This window comes from Alosa sapidissima, chromosome 4 (genome assembly GCF_018492685.1).
Source record: "Alosa sapidissima isolate fAloSap1 chromosome 4, fAloSap1.pri, whole genome shotgun sequence".
Lineage (NCBI taxonomy): Eukaryota > Metazoa > Chordata > Actinopteri > Clupeiformes > Clupeidae > Alosa > Alosa sapidissima.
In genome coordinates this window covers 21,454,306-21,482,304 of record NC_055960.1, presented here as the reverse complement: position 1 = coordinate 21,482,304, position 27,999 = coordinate 21,454,306, and the positions used below count along the sequence as shown (strand labels likewise).

General features: G+C 45.6%; 1 protein-coding gene across 3 annotated transcripts; it reads left to right on the top strand.

Moving 5' to 3' along the window:
* Positions 1-47: 47 nt before the first annotated feature.
* st7l (suppression of tumorigenicity 7 like) lies at positions 48-26,052 on the top strand. Of its 3 annotated transcripts, XM_042089155.1 has the most exons (16): positions 803-875; positions 968-1,062; positions 1,302-1,427; positions 1,692-1,854; positions 2,134-2,188; positions 2,288-2,403; positions 2,873-2,951; positions 3,381-3,469; positions 6,307-6,407; positions 6,674-6,788; positions 7,038-7,110; positions 7,686-7,788; positions 14,867-15,017; positions 18,184-18,276; positions 19,554-19,693; positions 24,006-26,052. In XM_042089155.1, the coding sequence occupies exons 3-16, from the start codon at positions 1,425-1,427 to the stop codon at positions 24,078-24,080; spliced, it is 1,356 nt and encodes a 451-aa protein (XP_041945089.1). In that variant the 5' UTR covers positions 803-875; positions 968-1,062; positions 1,302-1,424; the 3' UTR covers positions 24,081-26,052. The 3 variants fall into 3 exon arrangements, with proteins under 3 accessions (XP_041945087.1, XP_041945089.1, XP_041945088.1); XM_042089153.1 differs by lacking the exons at positions 968-1,062; positions 1,302-1,427 and adding an exon at positions 48-234 and having other exon boundaries at positions 793-875; XM_042089154.1 differs by having other exon boundaries at positions 968-1,427.
* The last annotated feature ends 1,947 nt before the right edge of the window (positions 26,053-27,999 follow it).

Below are 27,999 nucleotides of genomic sequence, written 5' to 3'. Positions count from 1 at the left end.
ACCGACGCAAAGAACACAAACCTCCAGTATCCCAACATTCTTGTGTTTATAACCAACGGGTGAAAATGGCGGACACCAATAGCAGTAATCCCCAGTCACTGGGATTTACAGAGAAATTAAAATCATGGCTCTCTTGGTCATGGACCTACGTATGTGCCGTATGGTTTGCCATGGTTCTAACTATGATATACGTGCTACGAAGTCCTCTGAAACTGCAGGAAACGGTCACGGCAGGTAAATTGTGAGGAGTATTTACAGCTAGCCATTAGCTAGCTAGTCGGCTAATGGGTACATAAATGGGACCAATGAAGCCTCCAGTATTCTTTGACAACTTGCTTGTAACAAGTATATGAAAGATTACTTGCAGCTAGTAGTGCGGTTCAATGCAACAGACTTGGTTGCAAAGAACTCTGTGATGTTGTCTCGTAGAAAGACGTTATGTGCTGTGACTGTTACTAGCCAATCTTACCATTGATAGACCATTAAATCTCCCGTGTCAACATGACATCACCGCATGCATTGTGTAGACGTTTGAAGACACAGTTATACTCAGTGTAATTCAAAGTAATATACGCATGTCCAATTTAGCTTCTTAGAACAAGTCCAGGCTAGCCTCTTTAGATACAGCCACTGTATTACTCTTTCATTGTATGACAGAAATGTGACAGTTGGATCTATTATTGTTCATTATCATATCCATTCCAGTGATATGCTGTGCAAAAGCGTCCTGTGTCAAATACAAGAGTGTTGTGATTAATTTGGGCTCGGTGGCTTATTCATGTATTTTTGCAGCTTCAGTATTTTTGAACACCCTGACGCCCAAGTTCTATGTAGCACTCACTGGAACATCTTCACTCATCTCTGGCCTTATTCTGGTGAGTGGGGGGCGGGGTAATGATCTTGGTGTGTGAAAGATGGAAATGGTCAAAGATGTGTGGTACTGTAACTGTATTCAACTTTACTTTAGCCCAGGGGTGTCAAACTCATATTAGGTAGTGGGCCAGATTTGTTGGAATGGGACCTCGTGAGAGCCGTCATGGTCATTATCATTTTTCTACATGGGTATGAATATTGTTTAATATACTCCTTTACCATACCCACTTATAAGCAAACAAATACAAATCATGTACTGTCATATATAACGCTATTTCCCTCTTCAAATAACCTACTTCCATGTCAGTTCTTTCAGCCTCTTCCTTCCTGAGGATGGTTTGTAGTTCTAGGTTTAATCAATGTATCATCGAGATATTGCTTATTACATATTGACTATCTTTTTTTTCTAATTTCCCCTTCCTACCCAGAACATCTGGGGGGCCGTATATGAAACCTGCTGGCGGGCCTGATCTGGCCCCCGGGCCTTATGTTTGACACCCTGCTTTAACCTCTATAGCAGAACTCTGACATTGACAATTTAATTATGGCTGATGGTAGGCCTACATGTTAAACACGCACTTGAGCATGTCATTATAATAAAAAAAAGTATAGTAGCTTCAGCAAGGTACAAAAGCACCATGCATTGATTGCATTGTTGTAATCTGAGGATTTTGCAAGCAAATGTGAAGAAGCAATTAGCTATTAAGGGAGTGCAATTTCGCCTTTGTGTAGTCTACATGGCTCATTTGATAGTGAATAATACATTTTAGTTCATTTTATGTCTCACAGTGTCTATGTGCTCTCTCTCCTCTGGACAGATCTTTGAGTGGTGGTACTTTAGGAAGTATGGCACATCCTTCATTGAGCAGGTGTCTGTGAGCCACCTGCGCCCTCTACTGGGGGGAGTGGAGAACAGCAGCTCTTCAGGAGGCCTCTTCTCCTCTGTCAATGGAGATGCTGAACCCCGACCTAGCGTGTCAGGTAGAAGTCTAATGATAATACCAGTTTCAAATATGACTCCGACAACACTGTCTCACTAAATCAGTTGCCTTCACAATGCTACACATTCATGGTCTAATGTTTCCAATACTGCCTAAACATAACCTTGTGTCTTGTTTGTAGTTCATGTTGTAGTCCTTGTTTTCTAATGTGCTGTACTTATACTGTAATGATTCACTGCAAATTCATGCAAGGTGAGTGCTTGTCATCAGTTGCTCTTCTGCACATCACTAAAATACACTAATCTTTTTCCCTTTGTAGAGTGCAAAGTGTGGAGGAATCCACTTAACCTATTCAGGGGAGCAGAGTACAACAGGTGAAACATTGATTGATTGATTGATTGATTGATTAACTGACCGATTCAGCCACAAGACATGACTCACCTGCTGTAATGTATATTTGTATGGTATTCCAGGTACACCTGGGTGACCGGTAAAGAGCCGCTGACGTACTATGACATGAACCTGTCTGCGCAGGACCATCAGACCTTTTTCAGCGTAGACACGCAACAGCTTAGACCAGAGGACGCAGGTCAGTTCAAAGAGGACTTTGCCCCATAGCAATGATTATAAATATGTTGTGAGTATGAAACTGTCTCTTATGCATTTATTACAACAGATGAAAAGTGTTATTGTAGGCTATAGCATTGGCCTATTGGCCAGTCCTGACATTTTTACACACCTAATTGAAAGATGCCAGAGGCTTAAAGATGGTGGAAGACAGGGAAAATGTGTTAGCAGAAAAATGCTAAACATATAGAGAAAGAGTAGTACACCTATCTGTAATTTGGCTAGGTTTAACATGATGTATTTTAGACATGGTTCATGCCAGTCATTTTGTGAGGAAAGTTGTATGCCCCTTTTTTCTGAAAAGCTGAGCTGCTTTTGCCAACTTGAAACCCTTTGCCAAACCTCAGTCAGGCATGTTGTTGTGCTTGCTGCCGTTGTGGTGTGCTGTACAGTAGTGGTGATGTGGATGCTGTTTCCTCCTGTCCCCACAGTGATGCAGAAAGCCTGGAGGGAGAGAAACCCACAGGCCCGCATACGAGCCGCCTACCAGGCCATCGAGCTCAACCCAGAGTGAGTTGTCTGTCTATCTGTTTCTTTGTCTGTGTGTCTGCCTGCCTGACAGACTGTTTGTCTGCCTATCTGTCTCTCTGGCTGCCTGCCTGCCTGAGTTATTCCTGTGTGCTATTCGTATTTGATTGAAAGTCTGAGACTCACATCTCTATTTTTATCTAGTGTGATTGATAGTCCCTCGCCAGGATTTTTTATTTTATTTGATAGACAATTATCTGACTCTCTATCTGTCTCTTGTGTTTGATTGATTCCTTGGATGTGGATGGTGGTCTTGATTGACAACACAGGCTCTTTCCTTTTCCGACACTTGATTAACAAGCCTCTGACACACTCTGTGCAGCTCTCTTTTTGTCTCACGCATATCTGTTTTATTCTTTGGTTGATTGCCAGACATCTGACAGTTTTTCTGTGTCTTTGTTTGATTGACAGGTGTGCGGCAGCTTATGTGCTTCTTGCAGAGGAGGAGGCCACCACAATTACGGAGGCAGAGCGACTCTTCAAACAGGCACTCAAGAGTGGTGAGGGGGACACACACACACACACTAATGCACAAAGTACACATGCATTCACAAAGAACACATACACTCAGTGACACTCACACAGAGCAGGCCAAACACACACACACACACGTGCACAAACACACATATGTGTACACTCACTATGATACAGGAGAAGTGCCTCTTCAAATTAGCACTTGAGAGTCGTGAGAGGGACAGGAACACACACTCGTACTAGCGTCCAGGATGAGGGTCCCTTCAAATAAGCAGTTGAGTGGTGAGAAGCACATGCACATACACACTACCCTGAGTCATGGCAAACATGCACAAACACCTCTTGTACAGAGATGCATGTGTATACAAACACAACCTAGCAGGGCTTAAAGTTCTTAGGCACTGTGCTTAAATTCAGGCGTGGGCCAGATCGTTTAAGACTTGAAAATAGATGATTATATATATAATAGGGAGTATAATAGGGAGGGAAAGTAATCTCATCGCCATCTAGTGGTTGCGTTCCTAGAGTTTAGCAGAGGGGATGGGATTTTTTGTTTTTTAGAAAAAATATATCTCAGTGCACATTGGGATCTTAATTTAATGCCTTCCATATGTTAGGCACTGGGGTCACCTCTATTGCTTCAAGTGGCCATACCTTATTTTTAGGATCAGTTGAATTGTTTTGAGTTTTTGTCGTAACATGGTGATAACAAACTACAGTTGCATGTGATGTCACAGGTTTGGGCGCTTAATCTCTAACTGATCAATACGGCAATTTGCTTAACTGGCTTAACATATTTTTGTAATAACGGAACGTGATGTTAACTGTGTGGTGATAACCTTTATGTCTGGATAACTGGTGTTGTGCTTCTACTCACATGAAGAGCTGGCAGTAAGTGTTAAGTGTCAATGCTAACCAGGCTAATAAACAAACAATGCTACCGTGAGTAACGTTGAAGGGTAAAGTCACATGACTTCTTTTGTAGTTCGTTTATGAAACAAAAGGAGCAATTTCGATTTTTTAAAATAAGGCAAAATAGGGTCTGACATTTTCACAGATTATTACTGTATAGACACTGACAAATATTTTTGGTGGATAACATTGCTGATTTGGCTTCACAATATTTTTTTAAAAATAGGTCTATGGGACTTGACATTGGAGCTGCTCTTCGATAGGAACGCAACCACTTGGGGCGCTGGTTTTCACTTTCCCTCCCTTGAAAGTTTCTTGTAACTTTAGACACAGACATTTTCCTTGCTTTAAGGCCTAAACATACAAGCCTAATGTAATAATACCCACACACACACACACACACACCCACGCACACACACACACACCCACACACACACACACACACACACACATCCACAGGCAGAATGTCTTTTCAGATAAGACTGTAAGATAGGGCTGCATAATTATCGCAATTTTAGTCGGAATATGAACCAACGCATGCACAGTTCATTTTGTCACATTTCTGAATTTTATGTTCATCCTCCTTCACTGTGCCTCTTTTAGTTGGTGGGTGTGAGTAATGCTTGAGGGGCACAGAAATTCTGATTGGAAAGCTTTACAGTCCATCGGGGGTGCTGTGCTTCTTGTGCACTGGCCGTGTGGGGTGGCACAAATTAAAGCTGCAGTTGGCAAGATTTTTTTGATCATATTCACTGAAACCAACGCTATGCTCCGACAGAACAACATAAATCAGCCGGTTTTAGAAAAAAACCTGCACTTCTACCTCCATCTAGAGCCTGTTTTTTGTTTTGCAAAAATCCACAGCTCTCGGTTCTTCTGGTCCAATCAGAGCAGGGCTGTGTGAGATCTGACTGTCAATCACAGTCTGGTGCGCACTGACGAGCACAAACTCGATGAGAGGTGCTCGGTGGTAGTGGGGGAGGGGCATGAGAGTTGTAAACATTCAAAATTTTGGCTAAGTCCCCTCAATCTGTCAAACTTGCCAACTGCGGCTTTAAAGAGACATTTGGAATATTGAACTGAATCAGATCATTCACATTCAAAAATCATATTTTTCGTAATGTCATTACGTAATGTATCGTAATGTCGTAATGTCAGAAAAATCGCAATACGATATTTTCCCCAATCGTGCAGCCCTACTGTAAGAGTGGTGAGAGGTAAGGAAGACACATGCACACACATAGCTGTTAACAGTCACACACACACACACACACACACACACACACACACACACACAAACTACTACAGAAACAACTGCACACGGAAGAGAGACACACTTGCACATATACACACTCACACATCAAGGTACAGAATGTTTTAGATAAAAAGTGATGCACAGACAGTAAAATGGAAATGACCAAATACACACACACACACACACACACACACACACACACACACGCACACGCACCAATGTTACACACACACATGCACCAATGTTCTGTGATGTTCCGGTAATTCAAGAAATAACTTAAATTCACATTGCACCCCACAGCATTAACAGTGTATTTGGGAAATGGTTCTATTAAATATTATACCCACTTGATTAAGGCCAGGCTAAACAAAACTGTCCCAAGCCTCTAGATGAAACAGGCTTTATTTGAACTGCTTCATGACTTGTTATGTGATGCTTGTGTGACACATGCTGAGGACAGGAGGAGCACTGGCGCTAATGCCATAGCCTTTATGGTTAATTTCTCTGATGTTGAGACTGTGTGTGTGTGTGTGTGTGTGTGTGTGTGTGTGTGTGTGTGTGTGTGTGTGTGTGTGTGTGTGTGTGTGTGTGTGTGTGTGTGTGTGTTGCTATGAGGTGTAAGTGTATGTAGTTACTGTGTGTGTTTGTCACTGATGTGTATGTGTTATCTCTCTTCCTGTCTTTGCGCTGCCGTAGCTGGCAGAGACACCAACCTGCTGGTGTACATCAAGCGGCGGCTCGCCATGTGCGCCCGCAAGCTGGGCCGCATCAAAGAGGCCGTCAAAATGATGAGAGACGTGAGTACAGCCACACGGCACTGCGTCGCCACGCACACACCACCACCACCCCCCCCACCTCACCCACACGCTCCCTCTCACACAATGTTTACCTGCCGCTTCAGTGGAACACTCAGTCAGAAACCACCCAGTGTGTCGGGTTTCCTCAAATGAAATAAATGTTTGCCTGGGCGACTGGGTTTAGTCAGACGGTGGCTGCCTGCAACAGGAAATGGTTGTCCTTAATGACGACCCCCCCTCCCCCACACTTTTTGTCTTTGCCACAGCTAATGAAAGAGTTCCCGTTATTGGGGATGTTAAATATCCACGAGAATCTTCTAGAAGCGCTGCTGGAACTCCAAGCATACGCTGACGTGCAAGCAGTACTGGCCAAATATGATGGTGAGTCACTTCTGTTCCCTTTCTGTCTTTCCTGTATTTGGTTTCAAACCAAATACACTGAATGCGCTTACACTGACCTCTATACTGACCTTTAGCAGCATTACAAAAAATATTCAGTTTAAATAAGACTGTTAAAATGTATTATAGTGTACAGTACAGTATAATATTATAGCTAACTTCTGTATGTTAAAGGTTTTTTTTTTTACTAGATGATTGGTGAATAAAATGAGCTGTTTTCTCCATTTTCAGACATCAGTTTGCCAAAGTCAGCAACGATATGCTACACGTCAGCATTGCTCAAAGCACGGGCAGTATCAGATAAGTACGTGCTCACTCACGGCTCTACAGACAATACTACAAGTTTGGGTAACATTGTGGCACAAGTGGCAGTGTATACCACATTAAGGTCCAAGTGCCCATGTGGCACAAGTGGCAGCGTACACCACATTCAGGTCCAAGTGCCCATGTGGCACAAGTGGCAGCGTACACCACATTCAGGTCCAAGTGCCCATGTGGCACAAGTGGCAGCGTATACCACAAGTGCCCATGGGGACCCATGGTTGTTTCCCAGTGTCACCCCATCTTTCTCTCTCTCCCACTTGCTTCCTGTCACTTTCAACATAAAGGCAAACACATACAAATATATACTTAAAATAGTGTATTACTTGCTTTGGCGATCTTAGAACATCATTAGTACACACTTGTGTGTATGTAAATGTGTGTGGTGTTTGGGGTGTGTGTGTGTGTGTGTGTGTGTGTGTGTGTGTGTGTGTGTGTGTGTGTGTGTGTGTGTGTGTGTGTGTGTGTGTGTGTGTGTGTGTGTGTGTGTGTGTGTGTGTGTGTGTGTGTGTGTGAGTGTGTGTGTGTGTTAAAAGAGTTTGTATTTCCTTCTGCCAGGTTCTCTCCTGAGGCAGCCTCAAGGCGAGGTCTCAGCACAGCAGAGATGAACGCAGTAGAGGCCATACACAGAGCGGTGGAATTTAACCCACACGTACCAAAGGTATGCACACACACACACACGCACACACACACACACACTCCATACACAGAGTTATGGAGTTTAACACACATGTACCAAAAGTATGCACACACACACACACACACACACACACACACTCCATACACAGAGTTATGGAGTTTAACACACATGTACCAAAAGTATGCACACACACACACACACACACACACACTCCATACACAGAGTTATGGAGTTTAACCCACATGTACCAAAGGTATGCACACACACACACACACTCCATACACAGAGTTATGGAGTTTAACCCACATGTACCAAAGGTATGCACACACACACACACACACACACTCCATACACAGAGTTATACAGAGATTTCCTGTCCCATACCCTCTGACATATTCAATTTCCCTTCCCTCACATCCACATCCACATCACTTTACTACCCACCATGTGATGTATGTGACAGGATGATCCAAAGTCTATGCCCGTCACTCACTCTCTCTCTCACTCACTCACCTCACTGACTCACCTCACTGACTCACTCACTGACTCACTCGCTCACTCTGACTGTGTCAGACCTCAGCAGACTCTGTTGGCCAGCAGGTGCTGCTGTTGCCTTGCGTTGAACGAGATCCTTCCACACACTTAGTCACTGTCAGTGGCAGCAGCTCCTGACAGAAGCTCTCTGTGGCCCTGTTCTGGCCCATGTCTGGCTGAGATCTGGCTAGAGCAATCCCTGTCAGTTGCTCTTTCAGTGCAACCAACCACCATCAGTGCATTCACAAAAAAATGCTTGAGGCCTCTTGAATGATGATTGATGGTGGCAGCACAGTAGCTCAGTACTGGGATGGGAATAAGCTTTCTTCATTATGGAAACAGTAGGAACTGCATGGATGAGAGGCTTGCTATATGGAGCAAGAAAGAGAGAAATGGACTCTTTACATTGAACTGGATGCTCTCTGCGTGTGTCAGGGTTTGATGGGACTAACACAGCAATTCAGCGCAATTTATAAAGAGTTTTTGATGTGATTTCACAAGCAAGACCCATAAGGTAATAGGTTGCGGTTCCTGCAAATAAGAACCTGCCCTGCTCATTGAAGCTGTAACATCCATAGTTGTAGGGATTTACAGAACTGACCTGGGGCAGTCTGCTCTCATGACACACACACACACACACTTATCACACACATCACTCACATTACAGACACACACACACACAGACACACAAAACACAACACCCCCCCCCCCCCCCCCCCCCCCGCCCAACACACACACACACACACACATCACTGAAGTGTTTCTCCCTCGGGGTTGTATGTTGTGTCTTGCGTGAGCGGTCCCACACAAACAGTCAGAGATTATTTTACAAAGACCACCATGCCTTGGCGGTCCCACCTCGCCCATCTCCGCCTGAGGGTCTTTGAACTCTACACGGCCACGGCAGAGGTGAGCGGGTACAGCAGGCTAATGGCACCTTAAATCCACCCTACACACACGTAAACGTGCCAAAGTCAGTAAATCAGTGGGCCACAAGGAAAGGCTTTTTATTCCCAAGCTCTTGAGGGTGTTGGACTGGAGGTGTTAGTGGCTGGATGTAAAAGCACATACTCTTACTGTAGGGTGGTGTCTGTAATTCAACCCCCCCCCCCCCCCCCCCTTTCTCTCTCTCTTTAGAGGAGTTCTCTTTTTTTGGGGGGGGGGGGGGTTGTTTACCCTAAACACAGAGAGAGGACCTCCAACTTGAAAATCCCCACCTCACATAGGGGTTCCAGGGTTCATCAGTCACAGCCTACCCTGTTTCCCAGACCTACACACACACACACAGACATACAGACTCGCATATACACATAGAGACAGAAATGTACACACACACACACAGACTCACATATACAGAGACACCACCAACACCAGGCACACATCCCTACATAGAGACAGACATACTCACATGTACATACACACACACACACACACACACACACGCACACACACACACACACACTCATTCAAACCAACTACAAAGTCTACTTTTTTTTGGACAATCTTCTGTCATGAAACACCTCTACTTTCAAAACCATGATGCCCCAAAGCTTAGGTTCCAAGGAAGGGTGGCCCTCTGTCTCTCATTCTCTCCCTTTTCTTTTCTCTCATTCATTCTTTCTTTCTCTTTCTTCATTTTTTCCTCCCACCTTTCTTGTCCCGTCCCATTGAAGTGCTGCTCTTTCACGTGGTTTTTCCCTGGGCAGCTGCACTTTGAAAATGAAACACTTGGAAGATCACAGCTGTTGTACAGAATGGCTCCCGACAGCATTAGTGATGGGACCTTCCATAAGTCCAAAGAATTTCCCTTAAAAAAAAAAACATATATTAAGCCATACTTAAATTCCTCTCTTTTTGAAACATTTCTCTTTCATGGGTGCTTTAAGTGTAATGAGGTCACGTGGGCGTTTGTCATTTTAGTTTAATTTCCACAGATCATACTCTTCAATGGACTTTGACTTAGATTGGATCGCACAGAGTAAAATAACTGGTTCATAAATGTGCATTCAGACTGACATGTAATGACCATACACACACACAGATACAGATAGACACACAGACACATGTAAGGTAGTGACTGCGCTCACTTCTGTGTAAACCTGTGTGGGCTAACATGCTCTGTCCATCATGGTGACTTGGGCTCCACGGCGTCAGAGTTCTCCATCCTACAGTGAGAGTCCTTTAGTTCACTGACCTCACACTCCTCTGACTTGAACGCAATGGCATTCTCTCTCTCTCTCTCTCTCTCTCTCTCTCTCTCTCTCTCTCTCTCTCTCAATTACACTCACACTTTCACACAAACACACACTCGCTCTCTCTCAAGAAAAGAAACTAAGTGTGTGAATCCTTTAACTTTGTTTGTGTCTGTGTGTGTATTTGTTTGGTGGTGTGTGTGTGTGTATGTTTGGTGGTGTGTCTTTGTGTATTTTTGTGCATGTGTCTGCTTGTGTGCGTATGTGCCTGTTTCTGTGAATGTGTGTATCAATGTGTGTGTGTGTGTGTGTGTGTGTGTGTGTGTGTGTGTGTGTGTGTGTGCCTGTTTCTGTGAGTGTGTGTATCTGTGTGTGTGTGTGTGTGTGTGTGTGTGTGTCTGTCCGCAGTCAGTGCCCTGGGTGCTGGATGGTTTGTGTATGTTGTCAGTGTGCTTTTATGTGAAGCTATGGCACCAGCGCCGTCTATGTTGTGCCTACAGAGCTGAGCGGATACCGGTTGTTCACTGGGCTGTGGCGAGTCCCTGTGCGGTGGGTGGGCTTCCCCGCAAGGCTGTGGCTCAGTCAAAGAGAACACCACACACACACACACACACACACACACACACACACACACACACACACATTGATGCATCCATGCACATATGTATGGTCATAGACATACACACACACACACACACACACACACACACACACACACACACACACACACACACACACACACACACAAACCTACATACTAATTTATGCATACATTTTAAAATACACAAAAATTACACACAAACTGCATACATTTTAAAATACACTACAACATATATTCCCCCCAACACACACACATATTCTCCCCCTCCCAGGCTGTGCTGGACAGTGCTGCTGAGGCGGTGTGACCTGGACAGCCCCTAGCACCTCCAGACAACAGGCCTGTGATGAACAAGAGATTTATAAGCCTGCTGGGAGCGTAGAGTCTGACACACATCGATACACAGCAGCGCTCAGGGAGTCAGGGTGTGTGTGTGAGTGAGAGAGAGAGAGAGAGAGAGACAGAGCGAGAGACAGAGACAGAGCTCTGGCCAGTGCTAGTATTGTGAATATTATTAATACTGTGTTTTGCATTCCAAGAGGTTTCTGTATGTTTGTGTGTGTGAGGGGTGTTTGTTTGTTACCATTGATAGTTGCACCACAGAGCTGTCTAGAGTCTGCGTGTGTGTGTGTGTGTGTGGGGGGGGGGGTAGTTTACAATTGCACTAAAGAGTCTTGGCCAGTTTTTCTGTGTGGGTGGGTGCACGTGCGCGTGTGTGTGTATATGGGATAAAAAGCAAGCACTCCATCACAGCTGAGAGCACTGTGTGTGTGTGTGTGTGTGTGTGTGTGTGTGTGTGTGTGTGTTTATGAGTAGAGGATTAAGTAAAGACAGCGTCCCAGTACATCACATGAGCTTGTGCACCCATCCACCCGAGACCTCTTGCTAGCCCTGTCTGTCCCACTCCGCCTCATCCATGCTGGGCTGCTCACTGGGGAGAACCTGCCTCTCTGGAGCCACCCTGGAGCTCCTCAGGGACACCTGTGTGGCAGGCACCAGTTCACAAACCATATTATGGGAGGGTACTGCTTTTGAGGAGAGGCTGTTTTTATTCTGTCTGTAGAGTTTTTTTATCATGGTAGGGGTGGATAGACAGTCATTTGCATGCACTAGGTGAACCGAAGCACAGGATGTCCATGGCGATTGAGGGACCCTTTCCCAACACCTCTTCACACATTGTCTTATTTCTTCAGCTACAACTGCCCGCTTACGTCTTAGATGGGGGCCAAAAAGTATCCCCCCAAGCAGATGTCTTGGCTATTTTAACACTATGTTCCACCCGTTGTGCTACTGTAGGAAATGGTTGTGCTAGGAAGCAGCAGTGTGGCTCTTAACAAACAGCCCCATTTCCTCTGCCTCTCTGACGTCGGAACTCTGCTGTCTTTGCACTGGCCTCTGCAGACAGGGAGGAAGTGCCCTGGACCCTCGTCTGGCCACCTGACCCCCCCCCCCCCCCAGACTGCCCTTCACCCCTCGGTATTCCCACTGGCTTTTCCTAATGGGGGGGGGGGGGGGGGCAAACCTGAAGACTGAAAAGAGTATTTGGGGGGGGGATCTTGATGAATGAGTCCCAACTTCAGTGAGATTGGTTTGGCTGTTTCTTTCGTTTGCATTGTTTGTTTATTTTTAATGTGGTGTGTTTGTTTATTCTGATACAAGCGTTAAAGACGTGGCTCAAATGAACATGGCAGGGCCAGTGTCACCCGCGTGTACAAGGGTGACGGGGACACCTGTACCCTCCAGTCTTGCGGGTCGCCATACTTTGGTAGTTGTCCAAATCCAAACACACACACACACACACACACACACAGTTAAAGGCTGAATATAAAAGCCAGATGGGAGGCTTAGAAGTGCTGCCTGGGCTTATGAGTGTCCCCCAAGATAAAAGAGGACAGGGCTGCGTGAAACACGACCCCCCATCAAAGGGGTGCGTGGTCGGGGGAGACAGGGGTGGTGAGGTGCGAGGCTCTCATGCCAAGGGATACCAGCGAGGACAGCTGCCAGTCAGATACCAGCATTAATCACCAGCTCATCCATACAGTCAGACACACCAGTGTTTCCGTTAGACGTTACTTAATAATCTCTTTGCCGATTAGATTTGCGAATACTAAAAAATTATACATTAAAGCTCTTCGTTCATCACGATAACCAAATCAAGTAAACAATAAATAACAGAACCTTATGCTATTGTATAATTATTTTTTTAATGTGAGATTAGTTACAAAAACCTGAGTGCTTCCTACTGTTACACAGTGCGGGATTTCATTTTCTGTGAACCTTCAGTCTTAGCACCACCCTCCAAAGGCTTCATCACGGCCGTAGAAATGAGTAGAAAATCTCATATTGAGTTTCAGACATATCATTGAAAAACATTCCAGGTGCTTTATAACTACCTCATACAGCTGGTTATGATTATGCCAATAGTGTTATGTACGGCCTGAATGTAACATTTTGCTTTATTTTGCTGTGTGTGTGTGTGTGCAGAAGAGACTCCTGTAACTGTAACTCCATGGATCCTGCTTACATGTTCTATGTTCTTTATGTTGGCACCTAGGTTGCGGGGTGGTGGGGTGGCACATCTGTTCTGATTTCAGGTTGATTGTGGGCCATCCCTGGGGAGCCACCCCAAACAATCCATCCTCAGAGGGCTTGCCTGTCTGTCTGCCTGTCCTACATCCTGCCCCCTGTATCCACAAATAGTCGCAAAACATTGAGAAGAGATAAAAAAAAAATCAGACTTAATAGGGGAAATGGAAGAAGTGTATAAAGGCAAGAGATTTCAACTTACCCATGTGAAGAACATGCTAGAATGAGGAAAGTCAAAAGTAAGAGAACTGGAGAGAAGCATGATAGAAAACATGGTTAAGGACGTAAACAGATAGGGAACGGTAGTCGGACACGGAGAGATAAGCGCATGGCTGATGAATCTATGGCAAGGAGAGTCGGAGGAAGGGAATATTAAAAGGAGCGATACTAAGTGAGAAAGGAAGGACACAAAGAGATGGAGAGAGAAAGAGAGATGGAGGGAGATGGAGAGAGAAAGAGAGATGGAGGGAGATGGAGAGAGACAGAGATAGATAGTTAGCTAGAGAAAGAAAGAACAGGATATGGCGATGGAGAGAATGGGAGCGCTAGTGATCCCCGTGGGGCATGTCCCGCGCCCCCTCGCCGGGGGCCCTGGGGTCATCCCTGGCTGGGCCTCTGGGCCCTGAGCCCTTCACTGAGGGGAGGATTAGCCAGGATTAGCTGCAGGGTAACCTTCCAAACGCGCCACCCCCACACACCCATCTGAACGCCCACCCCATACACCACTACACACACACACACACACACACACACACACACACACACACACACACACACACACACACACACACACACACACACACACCTACCTATACACACACAGAAACATCACATACACATGCACCCACACACAGATACACATACCTATACACACACACACACACACTCACGCTGCCTGACTAGTCTCGTCTCGCCTTGTCCAGGGACGCCTGGGATTCCTCTGCTCTGGTCCCTCAACCTAGATGAAACGCATACATTGTGTGTGTGTGTGTGTGTATGTGTGTGTTATCCTTCAGGCCAGGACAGCCACATTGACCCCGACCCCAATCCTGACCATGGCCTCCCTTTGAAAGGACTGTTTTACGTAACTGAGCCTTTTTTCTCCTCTCTCTTCAACCCCCACCCCCGCCCCCACCTTCGCCCCTTCTCTCTGGCTCTTTCTTTCCCACCCCACCCCCTCTCTCTGTAGTATTTATTAGAGATGAAGAGTCTGATCCTGCCTCCGGAGCACATCCTGAAGCGGGGCGACAGCGAGGCTGTGGCCTACGCCTTCTTTCACCTGCAGCACTGGAAGAGGGCAGAGGGAGCCTTAAACCTGCTGCACTGCACCTGGGAGGGCAGTACGTACTGCACCACTGCCAATCTTTATCTCTCACACACACACACACACACAAACACACACACACACACACACACACAGAAGAGGGCAGAGGGAGCCTTAAACCTGCTGCACTGCACTTGGGTGGGCAATATGTACCATACTGGGCCGCAGCCTAACACAGCACTGCATGCTCCTGTCAGTCTCATATACACGCACACACACACACACACACACGGCTGCCAATAACACACGACCACCAATAAGGAACACGCAGGGCCATACATACCACACCTCAGCCTATTAATCACACCCCTGCCAATCATGCGCACACAGGGTATGTAGTACAGGTCCACAACTAATCACAGTGGAGCTCACAGCTGTCAGTCACACAGCTATCAATCACTTAGCCTGTCGTGCGCACACACACGGAACAGGAAGAGGAAGTCCGCTTATTTGCCGCACGTGTGTCCCAGCATCCACACTTAAGCCCTATTCGGATGGGGTTAGTTTTACATGGAGGCGTGGGGTATAGTAATTTTAAGGGATTAAGAATTAAAGGAAAATTCCGGTATTTAGCACTTTGAGTCCCTTTTCTGGTTTGTTTTGGATGAACTAGAGTGATGGACACTGAAACTTTGATGATTGGTCCTGTCTCGACTTTTCTGACTCGTTTTGAATCGCCTTTGACTACTCGGAGTGGCTGCCAACAGGCATACTCAAACATGTCCTAAAACAACCCTTAACGTTCGTTTTCAAAACTGTGCAACACACCGAATGGTTAGTGGTGTTTGTTGATGTTCCAAAACAAGTAGCGTAGCGAAACACAGTTTCTGTCGTGTTTTTATTTGGCATTTTGTAAAATCCCATTGATTTCTGTTGGAAGACTCATTGCACGTTGATATTACTGCGCCACCGTCTATGCTTCAGGTTCAAATATTGAGCGGAAGTTTATACGCGGTTGTGAGGTGTCTGAAAAAATAGTTCCACAATAGCAAATAAGACGGCTGGCAATCATATATTGCGTCGATATATTTGATTTTAATAATCAACGAACACCACTATACACTCCGTGAGTTGCACAGTTTTGAAAACGAACGTTAAGGGTTGTTTTAGGACATGTTTGAGCATGCCTGTTGGCAGCCACTCTGAGTAGTCAAAGGCGATTCAAAATGAGTCAGAAAAGTCGAGACAGGACCAATCGTAAAAATTTCGGTGTCCACCACTCTAGTTCATCCAAAACAAACCAGAAAAGGGACTCAAAGTGCAAAATACCGGATTTAAGAATCCTCTGTATTCTACCAGAAGTGGGAGGGGTAACTCGATTTACAGTACACACTACAGTCACCTCCCTGTCGCCATGTGTGTGCTACGTTGCTTCCTGATATCGCATTCATACATGCAACATAGCCTGAGTAATGTTTAGTTCAGTGTTAAGTTCAAGTTTATTTGTCATATGCTCAATATGTCAAGGACAACTGTAGGCTACAATGAAATGTTTGTGGTGAGACTCGGGTATTTTACAGGCTACAGCTGAAAAAATATCACACAAATTCACCCTCCTGTTGATTATATTGGTACAGTAGCCTTTACTTTACCTTCACAGACAAAATCATCACCCTTTGGTTGCCTTGCATTATCTATTACCGAGTGCTTCTTCAAGTGCCTCCATGCTCAAAAGAACGTGGAAAACTGTGTTTAAACAGGATATGACAGAATATCTTTTTTGTAGAGGGTCGTATTTGCACAGAATTAATATTACCTGAGGTATTGTTTCTGGACCGTTTTACAGAAGGTAAAAGTTGTCGTGATTTCTACTGACATTGTCTGTAGTAATTACTGATATGTTACATTCGGATGGGACTAAAACTCCTGGTAATAATTACTTTACCCCACATCTCCATGTAAATCTAATCCCTTCCAAATAGGGCTCTAAACAAGAGCTCTTTGGGTATGTTCAGTGGGTCTGACCTCTCTCGGCTAGCCAAAGCAGCTGCAGTGAATGCACAGTAGAAAGCAATGGGAACAGGCCCTTCATCGAGCCTCGTATAGTTTGGTTTTCAGTCTTCTGGTGCTGGAGTTCTCTCACTGTGAACTTGGTTAAACCCTACTGCCAAACACACCTACTGCCAGATCTTCAGACCCATGGAGAACACTATCCGTCTTGTCAAACTGACAACTACCATCCTGCTGAGAGAGAAAACACTAAATGTTCTTCCCGTTCTAGAACTATTGCAAAATTTCTGCTATGTCCATAGAACATTAAATATTAGTTTGGCTTTCTTTTCTTGACCCCTGGCAGACAGAAGTATATGTAGCCAGGATCAATCTGAATATTTGAAATTAAAGAAGCACTATGTAGGTCTGATTATTCCTTCGCTGTTTCTGGGTTTTCGCCGCATTTGGGCTCGCATTTTTCACTACACAGCTCCCCCTGCAACTTCAGTAGCAAGTGACTGCTACACTAAACCCCCACTAGCTAGCGAGCTAGCCATCAAGAAACCAAGCTAAACACATACAGGGCTCACAATAAAACGGTCGAGCAAACACATTGTTCAAGAGACTATCAAACCACATTACAAAGACGAAATTCACCCAAGGGTAGGCTACTTACAATTTCAACAGCAACAAAGCCATGTCGGCGTCCGTTTTGCAGTCTTCAGAGTCTCTCACTTGATGCCATTCCTCAAAAGCTCGCCCTATGTTTACTCGAAACTACAATCTGACTACATTTTCGAGGTGCAATTGGATACTTCCGCTTAGTCACATCCGGATTTACCCGGACCGGATCCAGAAAGTTGTATATTCGTTTTATATTTTGTATATTCGAGAAGCGATAGGGGGAGACGAAGCACCCACCAAACAACCCAGAATATGTTGTAGAACCATCAGAACGACTTTCAACCTGCATAATTAAGGTCATTTTTGCTAAAATTGTTGCGTAGTGCTTCTTTAAGTATGCTAATGGTAGTTGTAGCTAGTAGTAAATCCATCATGTCATATAGCACACACATAGGACCATTTCAGCCAGTAGAAAACATCTTCCATGCTAGGCATAGCTGAAAGTCTGCCTGTAATGTAAGTATGTTCTGTTGATGACACTCACCTTGTATAACTTTCTTTCTTTCCATCTCTCTCTCTCTCTCTCTCTCTCTCTCTCTCTCTCTCTCTCTCTCTCTCTGTCTTAGCCTTCCGGATCATTCCGTACCCTCTAGAGAAGGGCCACCTATTCTACCCGTACCCAGGCTGCACAGAGACAGCAGACCGGGAGCTGCTGCCCTGTAAGTCCTCTCCGTCCACTCCAACCCCTCTCAAAACACAGACAACACGCACAAGAAAAACCTCTGAAAAAAGAAATATCCTTTTCATGTGTATATTACCTGTGTATCCTGTATTTAAGTCCACATAATGCAACAGAGGTTGCACCCAAACCGGTTTACTGTACATTGTCATTATATTGTACCTCAAGCTCTTGTACTGTAGACCCCAATGGCTTAAGCATCTCTCTATGTAAGGCTCTATGTAAGTGTAATGGAGACAAGGCCTTAGCAGTAGTGATTTATGGATTTGTCATATTTAATAGATAGATAGATAGATAGATAGATAGATAGATAGATAGATAGATAGATAGATACACACACACACACACACACACACTATTGATCCCCAAGGGGAAATTCAAGATAATAGTGGACTACTGTGCTGACCACTGCTGTATGCATGTGGAAGTCCAGTCCATGTGACTCTGACATGCCTAGTTCTGTGTGCAGACAGACAGGAGGAGCTTAAACGGCACTATTTTTCCCATTATGTCGGCATTTACGCACATCTGGTTTTGACATTGGCGTGTGTGGCTTCACTTAAAATGGTTTTTGACTGTGAGAAAATAATAAAGTATGGAATCATGATATCAAGCTCTCTCGTTCTCTCCCCTCTCTTGTCCCCCCCCCCTCTCCCTATCTCTCTTTCTTGCACTTGGTTCCTCTCCTTTCACATCTCCTGGTCTTCCTCTCACCCTCTCCTTAACCCATGTATCTTTCCTCCACACACAAACACAAACATAAACACAATCACACACTCCCCATCTTCTTTCTCTCCCTCTCTCCTTATAATACCCTTCCTCTGTCCCTCTCTCCCTCTTTCCTTTCCTCCTTCTCTCCCACTTTTTCCATCCTCTCCCCCTCTCTCTCTATCTTCATCTCCCATCTCTCACACTCTCCTCCACTCTCCATGCATCTCCATCTATGTGTATCTTCCCTATTCCTCTCTCTCTCTCTCCTTCTCTTTCCCTCTCCTTCCTTCCCTCTTTCTTCCTCTTTCCCTACCTTCTTCTCACTCTCTATCTCCCTCTTTTTTCCCTCTCTCTCTCCATCTTCTGCCTCCTCCTCTCTTCCTCTCTCTCTTGCTTCCTCCACACCCCCCCATCTCTTCTGTCACTCTCCTTCTCTCCTCTCCCTCTCCTTCTCTCACTCCCTCTCTTTCCCTCCTCCTCTCCATCTCTCTCTCTCTCTCTTCCCCTCCTCCTCCCTTCTCTCCATCCCTCTCTCTGTGTCTCCAGCGTTCCATGAGGTGTCGGTGTACCCTAAGAAGGAGCTTCCTTTCTTCATCCTCTTCACAGCGGGACTCTGCTCCTTCACCGCCATGCTGGCCATGCTCACACACCACTTCCCAGAGCTCATGGGGGTCTTTGCCAAAGCCGTAAGTATCCGTATAAGTATAAATAATAAGCTCTATAAGTAGAGAAAAAGAGAGAGAGCGGTATAGGGAGTGATAAGGAGAGAGAAAGAGAGAAGACAGAAACAGAAGCTATAGCAGTCTCATAAGTCAAAGATCAGACACTGTTTGTAGGTGTGGAGGGGCAGTGGAACCCAGACTTTCTCTTTCTCTCTCTCTTTTTCTCTCTCTCCCTATCAGTCCCTATCCCTCTCTCCTCTCTCTCTCACACTCTTTTTCTCTACCTCTCTCTCTGTCTCTCTGTCTCTCTCTCTCTCTCTCTCTCTGTGTCTCTCTCTCTCTGGTTTGCCCGCTGGCACTCGGAGCATGTCAGGATGCTGGCACCCATCTGGCCTGAGTCAGTAAATTGTCTTTTTACTGGCCCCGCAGGCTGGTGGAGAGGGCTGGCCAGCCAGAGCCCTAGATCCATCTGACTGACACATCAGTCCTGTTTACACACCTCCTTCAACACTGATCGCAAAAAAGCAGGACGGCATAACACACTCGAAAGCACTCATCTTGTGATCGTTTTTGCCTCTATTAACCCTAGCTCTAGCCTGAACCTTAACAAATGCATCCCATAATAGCATGGGCAAAGTAAACACAGAAGAAGTAAATTGTGAAATTGTGCATAGCACCTATGAGCTTTTCGTGCACAAACCCTCCAGGGACTCCAGGCCTTGAGGCCATGTCAGTTGTTGGCATAATAGAAATGACATGAAGCAGAGTTGTGTTTGATTTCGTTTTAATGCTCGAGCCATGGGATTAACGTTGCTTTTGAGGTCAGCACTAATGGTGAGGGGGGGAGTTATGAGTGGCCATTGATGGAGCCTTCACAGATCTGTCTTTTGTCTTGACTGACCTGAAAGTGTGTGTGTGTGTGTGTGTGTGTGTGTGTGTGTGTGTGTGTGTGTGTGTGTGTGTGCATTTATTACCCCAGCGTTTATTAGCTGTCTCTTTTACAAGTGTCTTGGCAACGTCGTAAACAGGGCATTTGCACGTTGTAGGATGTAGGGATGCAGGTAAGTGGCATACAGGGGTGACTAGTTTTAGCTCAAAGAAGAGAAGGACTTGGATGAGATTAAGTGTGTGTGTGTACGGGCCTGTGCATTCCTGCATGCATGTGTGGGTGTGTGTGAGGATTTAAGGGAAAGTGTAGAATAATTAAGAAATTGTGTGGGTGGGTGTTTGGGTGTATGTATGTACGTGGGTGGTGTGTGTAATGTGATTGTTATTTGGGCCCCAATTGGAGCCTGAGCTAAAACAGAGCCAAGTGCCACTGCCTCACGTCTGAGCCAGTAAACCCTGGCCCCTCATCCACACACACACACACACACACACACACTTACACAGAGACTGTCCTGTCATCTGGATCCCCTAACTCTGCACACCCTCCACACATACACACTCTCTCTCACACACAGTTAACCCACAGAGCGTCCCCCTACTCACCTTCTTGAACAACTCCTCACCTAAGCCCAACATCGCTCCCCTTTTTTCTCACTCTGAACCTTAAACACACACACACACCCATACGCCCACACACAGGTCGCGAGAGGGGATTAGCGCAGCAGGACTTTGTGAGATGTTTCAGTGTGTGTCTGTGGTTTTTGGAACATTGAAATCGCACGAACTCAGACCACAGTTGAGTTATTCCCCCACTAAAACTTTAGTGCTGCTCTCTGCACTTTAAGCCTCATTCAATAACAAAGAGAAGGATGTGCGTGTAATAGTATATTTGTGTAATTCCTAATATTGTCATCTCGATACCCACAAGAAGTCCAGAGCAACTCCAAACACTACAGTGGGCCGACTCTTGGCCGGTCTGACCCATAACAACCATTTCAATTTCAATTTGTCTTGTAATAGCCAGGGTCACTTGTGGCTCTTTTCTTGTGTGGTGTTGTTGGTACAGTATGTTGTGATTTGTGGGTCTGTGTGGAGGAGTCCTCTCTGAAGACTGTGGAGTTCGGAGTGCAGACCAAAGGGGAAGGGAGCCACCTGTTGGTCCGGTGCCATTTGACACAGTGGCACAGATTTTTGTTTGTTTGGGTTTCACATTCCAGCCCTCGGATTTTAAATGAAAAATGAAACGATGCTTGTTGAAGTTTGAAGTGGCGACCATCAGATTTGGCCAAGACCAAGTCCACATCTCTAGTGGCTGAACTGTGTGTGAATTACTGAGCTTCACACCCATCTTTGTGTTCACTTGTAACACTATTAGTTGGTATGTTTACTCATCCTGTCTTTCTGCTGGTCCTCTGGCTTTGTCACGCTTTGGTGTGGTCTTCACTCCTCTTCCCTTCCCTTCTCTCTTCCTCTCCTCCCCTCTTCCCTTCTCTCTTCCTCTCCTCCCCTCTTCCCTTCTCTCTTCCTCTCCTCCCCTTTTCCCTTCTCTCTTCCTCTCCTCCCCTCTTCCCTTCTCTCTTCCTCTCCTCCCCTCTTCCCTTCTCTCCTCTTCCCTTCTCTCTTCTCTCCTCTTCCCTTCTCTCTTCTCTCCTCTTCCCTTCTCTCTTCCTCTCCTCCCCTTTTCCCTTCTCTCTTCCTCTCCTCCCCTCTTCTCTCCTCCCCTCTTCCTCTCCTCCCCTCTTTACTTCTCCCCTTTTCCCTTCTCTCCTCCTCTCCTCCCCTCTTCTCTCCTCCCCTCTTCCTCTCCTCCCCTCTTTACTTCTCTCCTTTTCCCTTCTCTCTTCCTCTCCTGCCCTCTTTACTCATCTTCTGTTCTCACTACAGCACTCTGTTCCTATCCCATCCTCTCCACTCCTCTCCTCTGCACTGAACTTCACTTCTCTCCTCTCCACTCCACTCCTCTCGTCTCCTCTCTACTCCACTCCTCCTCTCCTCTTGCCTCCTCTTCTCTCCTCCACTCCTCTCATCTCCACTGAACTTCTCTCCTCTCCATTCCACTCCACTCCTCTCCTCTATTCCCTCCTCTTGTCTCCTCTCCACTGCTCTCCTCTCCGCTCCTCGCCTCTCTTCTGAGCTTCTCACCACTCCATCCTTTCTTTCCTCTCCCACCCTTCATCGCTGCTCTCCTCTTATCTCCCCTTTTCTCCTCTCCTCTACTCTCCTGTCATCTCCTACCATTCTCCATCTCCCATAGCCCCCCTCCCCCTTCCTCCAGTCTTCTGTCCTTCCTGTCCCTCCCTCTGTTCTGTGGTGCTGCAGGGCCTTGTTTGGAGCTCGGTGGCGCTGCGTGGAGTCTGTGAGAGAGTGAAGTGAGGACACGCCGCCAGTGCTCTAGCGCCCAGTCAGCCTCTCTCTCTCTCCTTATCTCCCTATCGGCCTCATCCGTCATATGAGCACTCCTATTTACTTTGCCACTATCTGCGCTGCCTTTCTGCTCTGTGGAAATGGATGACACTTTCTCTCGCCTCGGACCTCTGCAACCCCCCCCCCACACCCTGCCTCTCTTCTGCTTTGCTCTCTTTTCTCTCGCTCTCTCTCTCTTCTCACTCTCTCTCTCACTCTCCATTCTTTTCCTCCTCCCAACTTCCTCCACGTAGTCCAGTTGGGCTCGCCGCTGTCTCGTCCCTGCGTCCTGTCCCGTCCTGTCATAAACATCTGCTTGGGCCGTGAAATGTATTGCTTCATAAACACATTAAAGTTTTGTTTATGGTGGCGTTTGAACGATGGGAGTTTAAACATTTTTCAGATGCATGGTAACGCGCCAAATTGAAGTGGCTGAGTTGGGGAGCGGCCAAAGCCTTCAACCACCCCCTCACCCCACCACTCACACACGCACACACACACACACACACACACACACACACACACACACATGCACACACACACACTCCTCACTGACTGCTGTTTGTTTTGGAAAGGAAACGCTCAGCGGTTGACCCCAGGAGAGTGGTGGTGATGCAAGCTGGGACCGTTCACAAGAACAGTGTGCATGGACGCGAGAAGTGCCTCTTAAGAAATATTCCTCTCTGTTTTTCCCAGTCTCTCTCTCTCTCTCTCTCTCTGTTGTGTGAGGGGCTTTATCTGGCAGTGTCATCTGCGTCGCTGTACAGTATGTTTTCAACCATCTCCCAATCTTTTGTCCTGTGCACCTGCCACTTACACTCTTTCATCTGGTCTTTGTGTGTATGTGCGTGTGTGTGGTGCGGGTTTGCATGGAAAGCTCATTGTTTAGACTGCTCGAGCGATGTAGGTTAACACTAAAGTTCATGGCCTGTGTCATGATGCTGTTTGAAGAAGCTGAAGATCAGAACCTGCTGTTCTTTACCCCATGTAGTCACTAAGATATGTTTTGTTTCTCTCTTCTCTTCTTTTCTCTTCTCTTCTGCAGTTCTTCAGCACTCTCTTCGCACCCCTGGGGTTCTTCGCAGACAAGATTGAAGGTTTCATGCTGACGCGGATCTGACGCTGTTCGCAAGCTCCCCACACACACAGACTCATACACTCTGAAGGACACACACACACCTACATAAACACTCCACTGAAAAATGCCATAAGGAAATGCAATACATACTAGACAACATGAGACCTGCTGAAAAGGGCCAAGCATCTCTTCAAAAACACACACACACACACACACACACACACACAGTATTTTGACTTCTGTCCTCTGTTTTGCTAGTCTGTTTGCCGTCTTGTAAACACACACCAAGCCAGTCCTCTACTTTGTGAAAAGTTTTGCGTGAAGGAAAAAGGTAAAAGAATTCATCCTAGAGCCATGAATCGTATTTCACCCTACTTTCTCAAACAACCTCTTTTTATGTTCAAAAAGCACCGAAATGCTAAAAGCACAACATCAATGACGCACTGGCATACTTCTTACCTCCTCGGCTACCATTTTCACAGTAGATATGGGAGGAAGCCGAAACCTAGCTAGCAGCAGACAGCGGAGCAGATCTGCTCCTGATCCCTCAGCTGCAGTCTGGGAATCAACAGGCCCCACTTAGCCACTCAGCCAGTGTCCACGTGCACACGTACGGTCCTAAGCCCCCTCCATAAACCTGCGGGGCCTGGTCCATCTCCACCGCATTCCAGTGCGGCGGCGTGCACATAGCGGTAGAGGCTGCTGCAGCAGTGGAGTCTGGGGCAGGTCCGGGGCAGGTCCGGCGTGGTTGTGGGCCTTACACAGAGTCGAGCTGCATGGGAGGAGGAGAGGGGGTTGGCTGGTGCTGGAGTTCAAGCAGCAGACGCCATCCCACCAGACTCCCATCAGACAAGCACATACACACAGACACACACACATATATATACACACACACACACACATCACACTCAGAAACACACACGCACACACATTTCACTCAAAAGGCCCAACCAAGCCCGGCCCAACAGGGTCCTTCGTGAGGTCCTGAAAAAAAAAAACTCTTGATTTACTGTCTGTCTGGGGCAGGCTGTGTATACAACCTCCCGACCTGCTACCAGAGGTTGCCGTGGATTGATGCCTCCGTGCTACATCATCGAGGCAACCCGCCCTTGTGGCGACAGCACAGAATTGCAGATGGGGATCATCGCTAGTCATGAAACAAGTATCTGTAGGTAGATGGTTCTGCAGGAATCGTGCAAGCCAAGTAGGGAATGGGAGTGGGTCCTCTACTCTGGATGTGTACTACTTCCTCTCCAAAACCGGTGTTGTGTCACTCAGTGATGGTCTCGCATCATTCTGGAACATTCTCTTTCTTAACCATTGGTCAGAGCACTGCAACATTGTTGAGAGATCGTGCTCAGAATTTGCTCCTGCTACCTGGCAGCATGATCACCCGAACACTCAACGCAGCTGTGATCTTTAGGGCAGTCATGACATCCACAGGAGAACTGAGACTTGTGAGGAAGGTCGGAAGAGAAGGTCCATTAGAGAGTGAACTGGGCCATTCCTCTGCCAGATGAGGGTCGGTTTCGCTCTCAAGTCCACTACCTTCCAGGAGAACTCCCCTTACCCCTGAAGCTCCATCAGCATTGGTCAGTGTGTTGAGCTCTGGAACGGGCTTACCTAAACATCTCGCCAAGATGCACGCGTTTGTCACTGGGGCAGAATGTACAGAAGCTCCTCGCCTGAAATCCTTCTTGACATGTGCCTTCCATCTCTGGCCCCTGACTGGTCGGTTTTATTTATCTCCTCTTTTACCCCAGTGAGATTGTCATTTATTTATTCTAAACATTTCCAAGAGCCTTAAACTGGCATTATGATGATGTTTTTAAACGGAGGACAGAAGTCAAACTACTTTCAATGTAGCATTAAAACATTTTTAAAGTGGAATGGAGGTCTCAACTCCGAGAGGAAATGTCTTACTGTCTGATGACAGAGTTAACATCGACAGTCATCGTAATCAATGATATTGTTTGCTGAACAGCTGACAATAAAGTGGTGCTTAAAAAAGTAACAGGAGTTTGCCTTGATTGTAATTTCATTAAATCTCCAGGTTACTTTTTTATTTGTACTCCAGACTGATGTTACTTTCCATTTTGTTTTTTTCTGCCAAGTTCCCCTACTTGTCGCTCAACATAGGACATGCCCGTATGAAAGGTATACTCCTGTTGTGCGAGTTTATTTGATCTTTGAAAGTGTTGTGAGTGGGGAGCCTGGCGAAGTGATGCACTAACGTAGCCCCCTCGTTCCTCTCGTGTCGACTTGAGGGTTGTTGTACTGCGGTATTTACACTTCTGCATCCAAAAAGAGGCCCGGGGGGACGACTACTCTTCAGGCTCTCTGAACTCACGCTGACCCCCTGGACGGACTCTGCGTCCCCGGGGACCGGCACACGCACATATCAGCGGTGGCCTGAAAGGGTCGGTCTTACACGCCTGTGTCTCTGACTGCAGCGACTCCTGTTTGCTTCTGTACCCCAACAAGAAAACTTGACACTACCAAAGCCAAGGCCTGGGTTGCCAGGCCCTTCTGGCTAAAGTACTGTATGTTTAGTACACCAAAATACATACTAGCCCATACTAGTACATTTGACATACTACCTAGTATAGTTTATCACATCATCATTGTACAGTACCATGTGGGAAACAATTAACTTGCATTTGAGCTATCTGATAACTACCTCATTACAATTAGTAAAATGTAATTGTTTAGACATGCACACTGTAGAGGGTTCTCTGGTATACAAAGGCATTTATGAATTTAACAGCAAAAAATGTTGGTAATGCTTTACAATAAAGTGTGTTAACAAACTATTTCCAATTAAATGTATTAATTGGAAGCTATTTACTATCATTAGATAACATTAATACATTACTTACAAATAGTTTATAAGTCACTTAAAACATATTGTAAATGCATAATAAACCATATATGAACTACAAAATGGTTAGTTATACATTCAGTAGCCAGAAGATAACACTAATAGACTACTAGTAGTTTATAAGACACACATTGTATACACTGTAATAAAGATGTCAAAAAACTCATATAAACTTACAAAGATATAGTTCATCATTTAGAAAGATTATAGTAAATGGTGTTTAAGAAAGTGAGATGGATTGCTAACATGGTTCTTATCAGTTTGTAAGTTGTTTGGCAGCCCCTTTTAAGTAATTACCTAATGTTATCTAATGATAGTAAATAGCTAATAAACCATTTATTAATACCTTGTAAATTGTTTCTTAGCACACCTTATTGTAAAGTGTTACTTAATTATTTTTTTTACAAGTGAATAGTGAAACAAGCAGATGATAAATGAGAAAACCTTGGATCTTGAACCTTATCAGACTCCTCTAAGAATGCTGAATGCATAATCTTTTTGTGTGTGAAAATGTCATGGTACTGAGTCACTTATGAGACATGCAGCAACATCTGACACATCAAAAGATATATGTTTCTCGGCAAACTTCTTCACAAACCATTATAAACAATGGAAGGCCTTATTGTATAATAAGAAGGTAGTGAAAGGCTGATGCATACTGAATTACTTGTACGTGAGAGATCTCACAAGGAGCAACTTGTGTTCCGTCTCTTGTTTATAAACATCTTCATGCTTCTGGAGGCTGTGAAGAAGAAGCCATGAATGCGAGCAACCCTCTGTCTGTCACAGTTCCTGGGAACACAACCCCCCTAGTAAACACCAGAGCTGACCCAACAAGTGCCAGGGAGCTAGACCCCGAGGCTACTCCTCATGAGATGAGGAGAACCAGCAGCCATAAGATGTGTGCATTGTTAGTACCTTAACTAAGGTAACTTGATGCAAAAGGCACTTCTTTCAATAGGCTTAGCAAGAATCTCTTTTTCAGTTTGATTTGCTCAAAGAATGAGCTTACACAAGTGCTTTCAGTTATAGTTGTGACACTGTCCATCATCCTAACTGCTGATGTCATGATTAAAATCC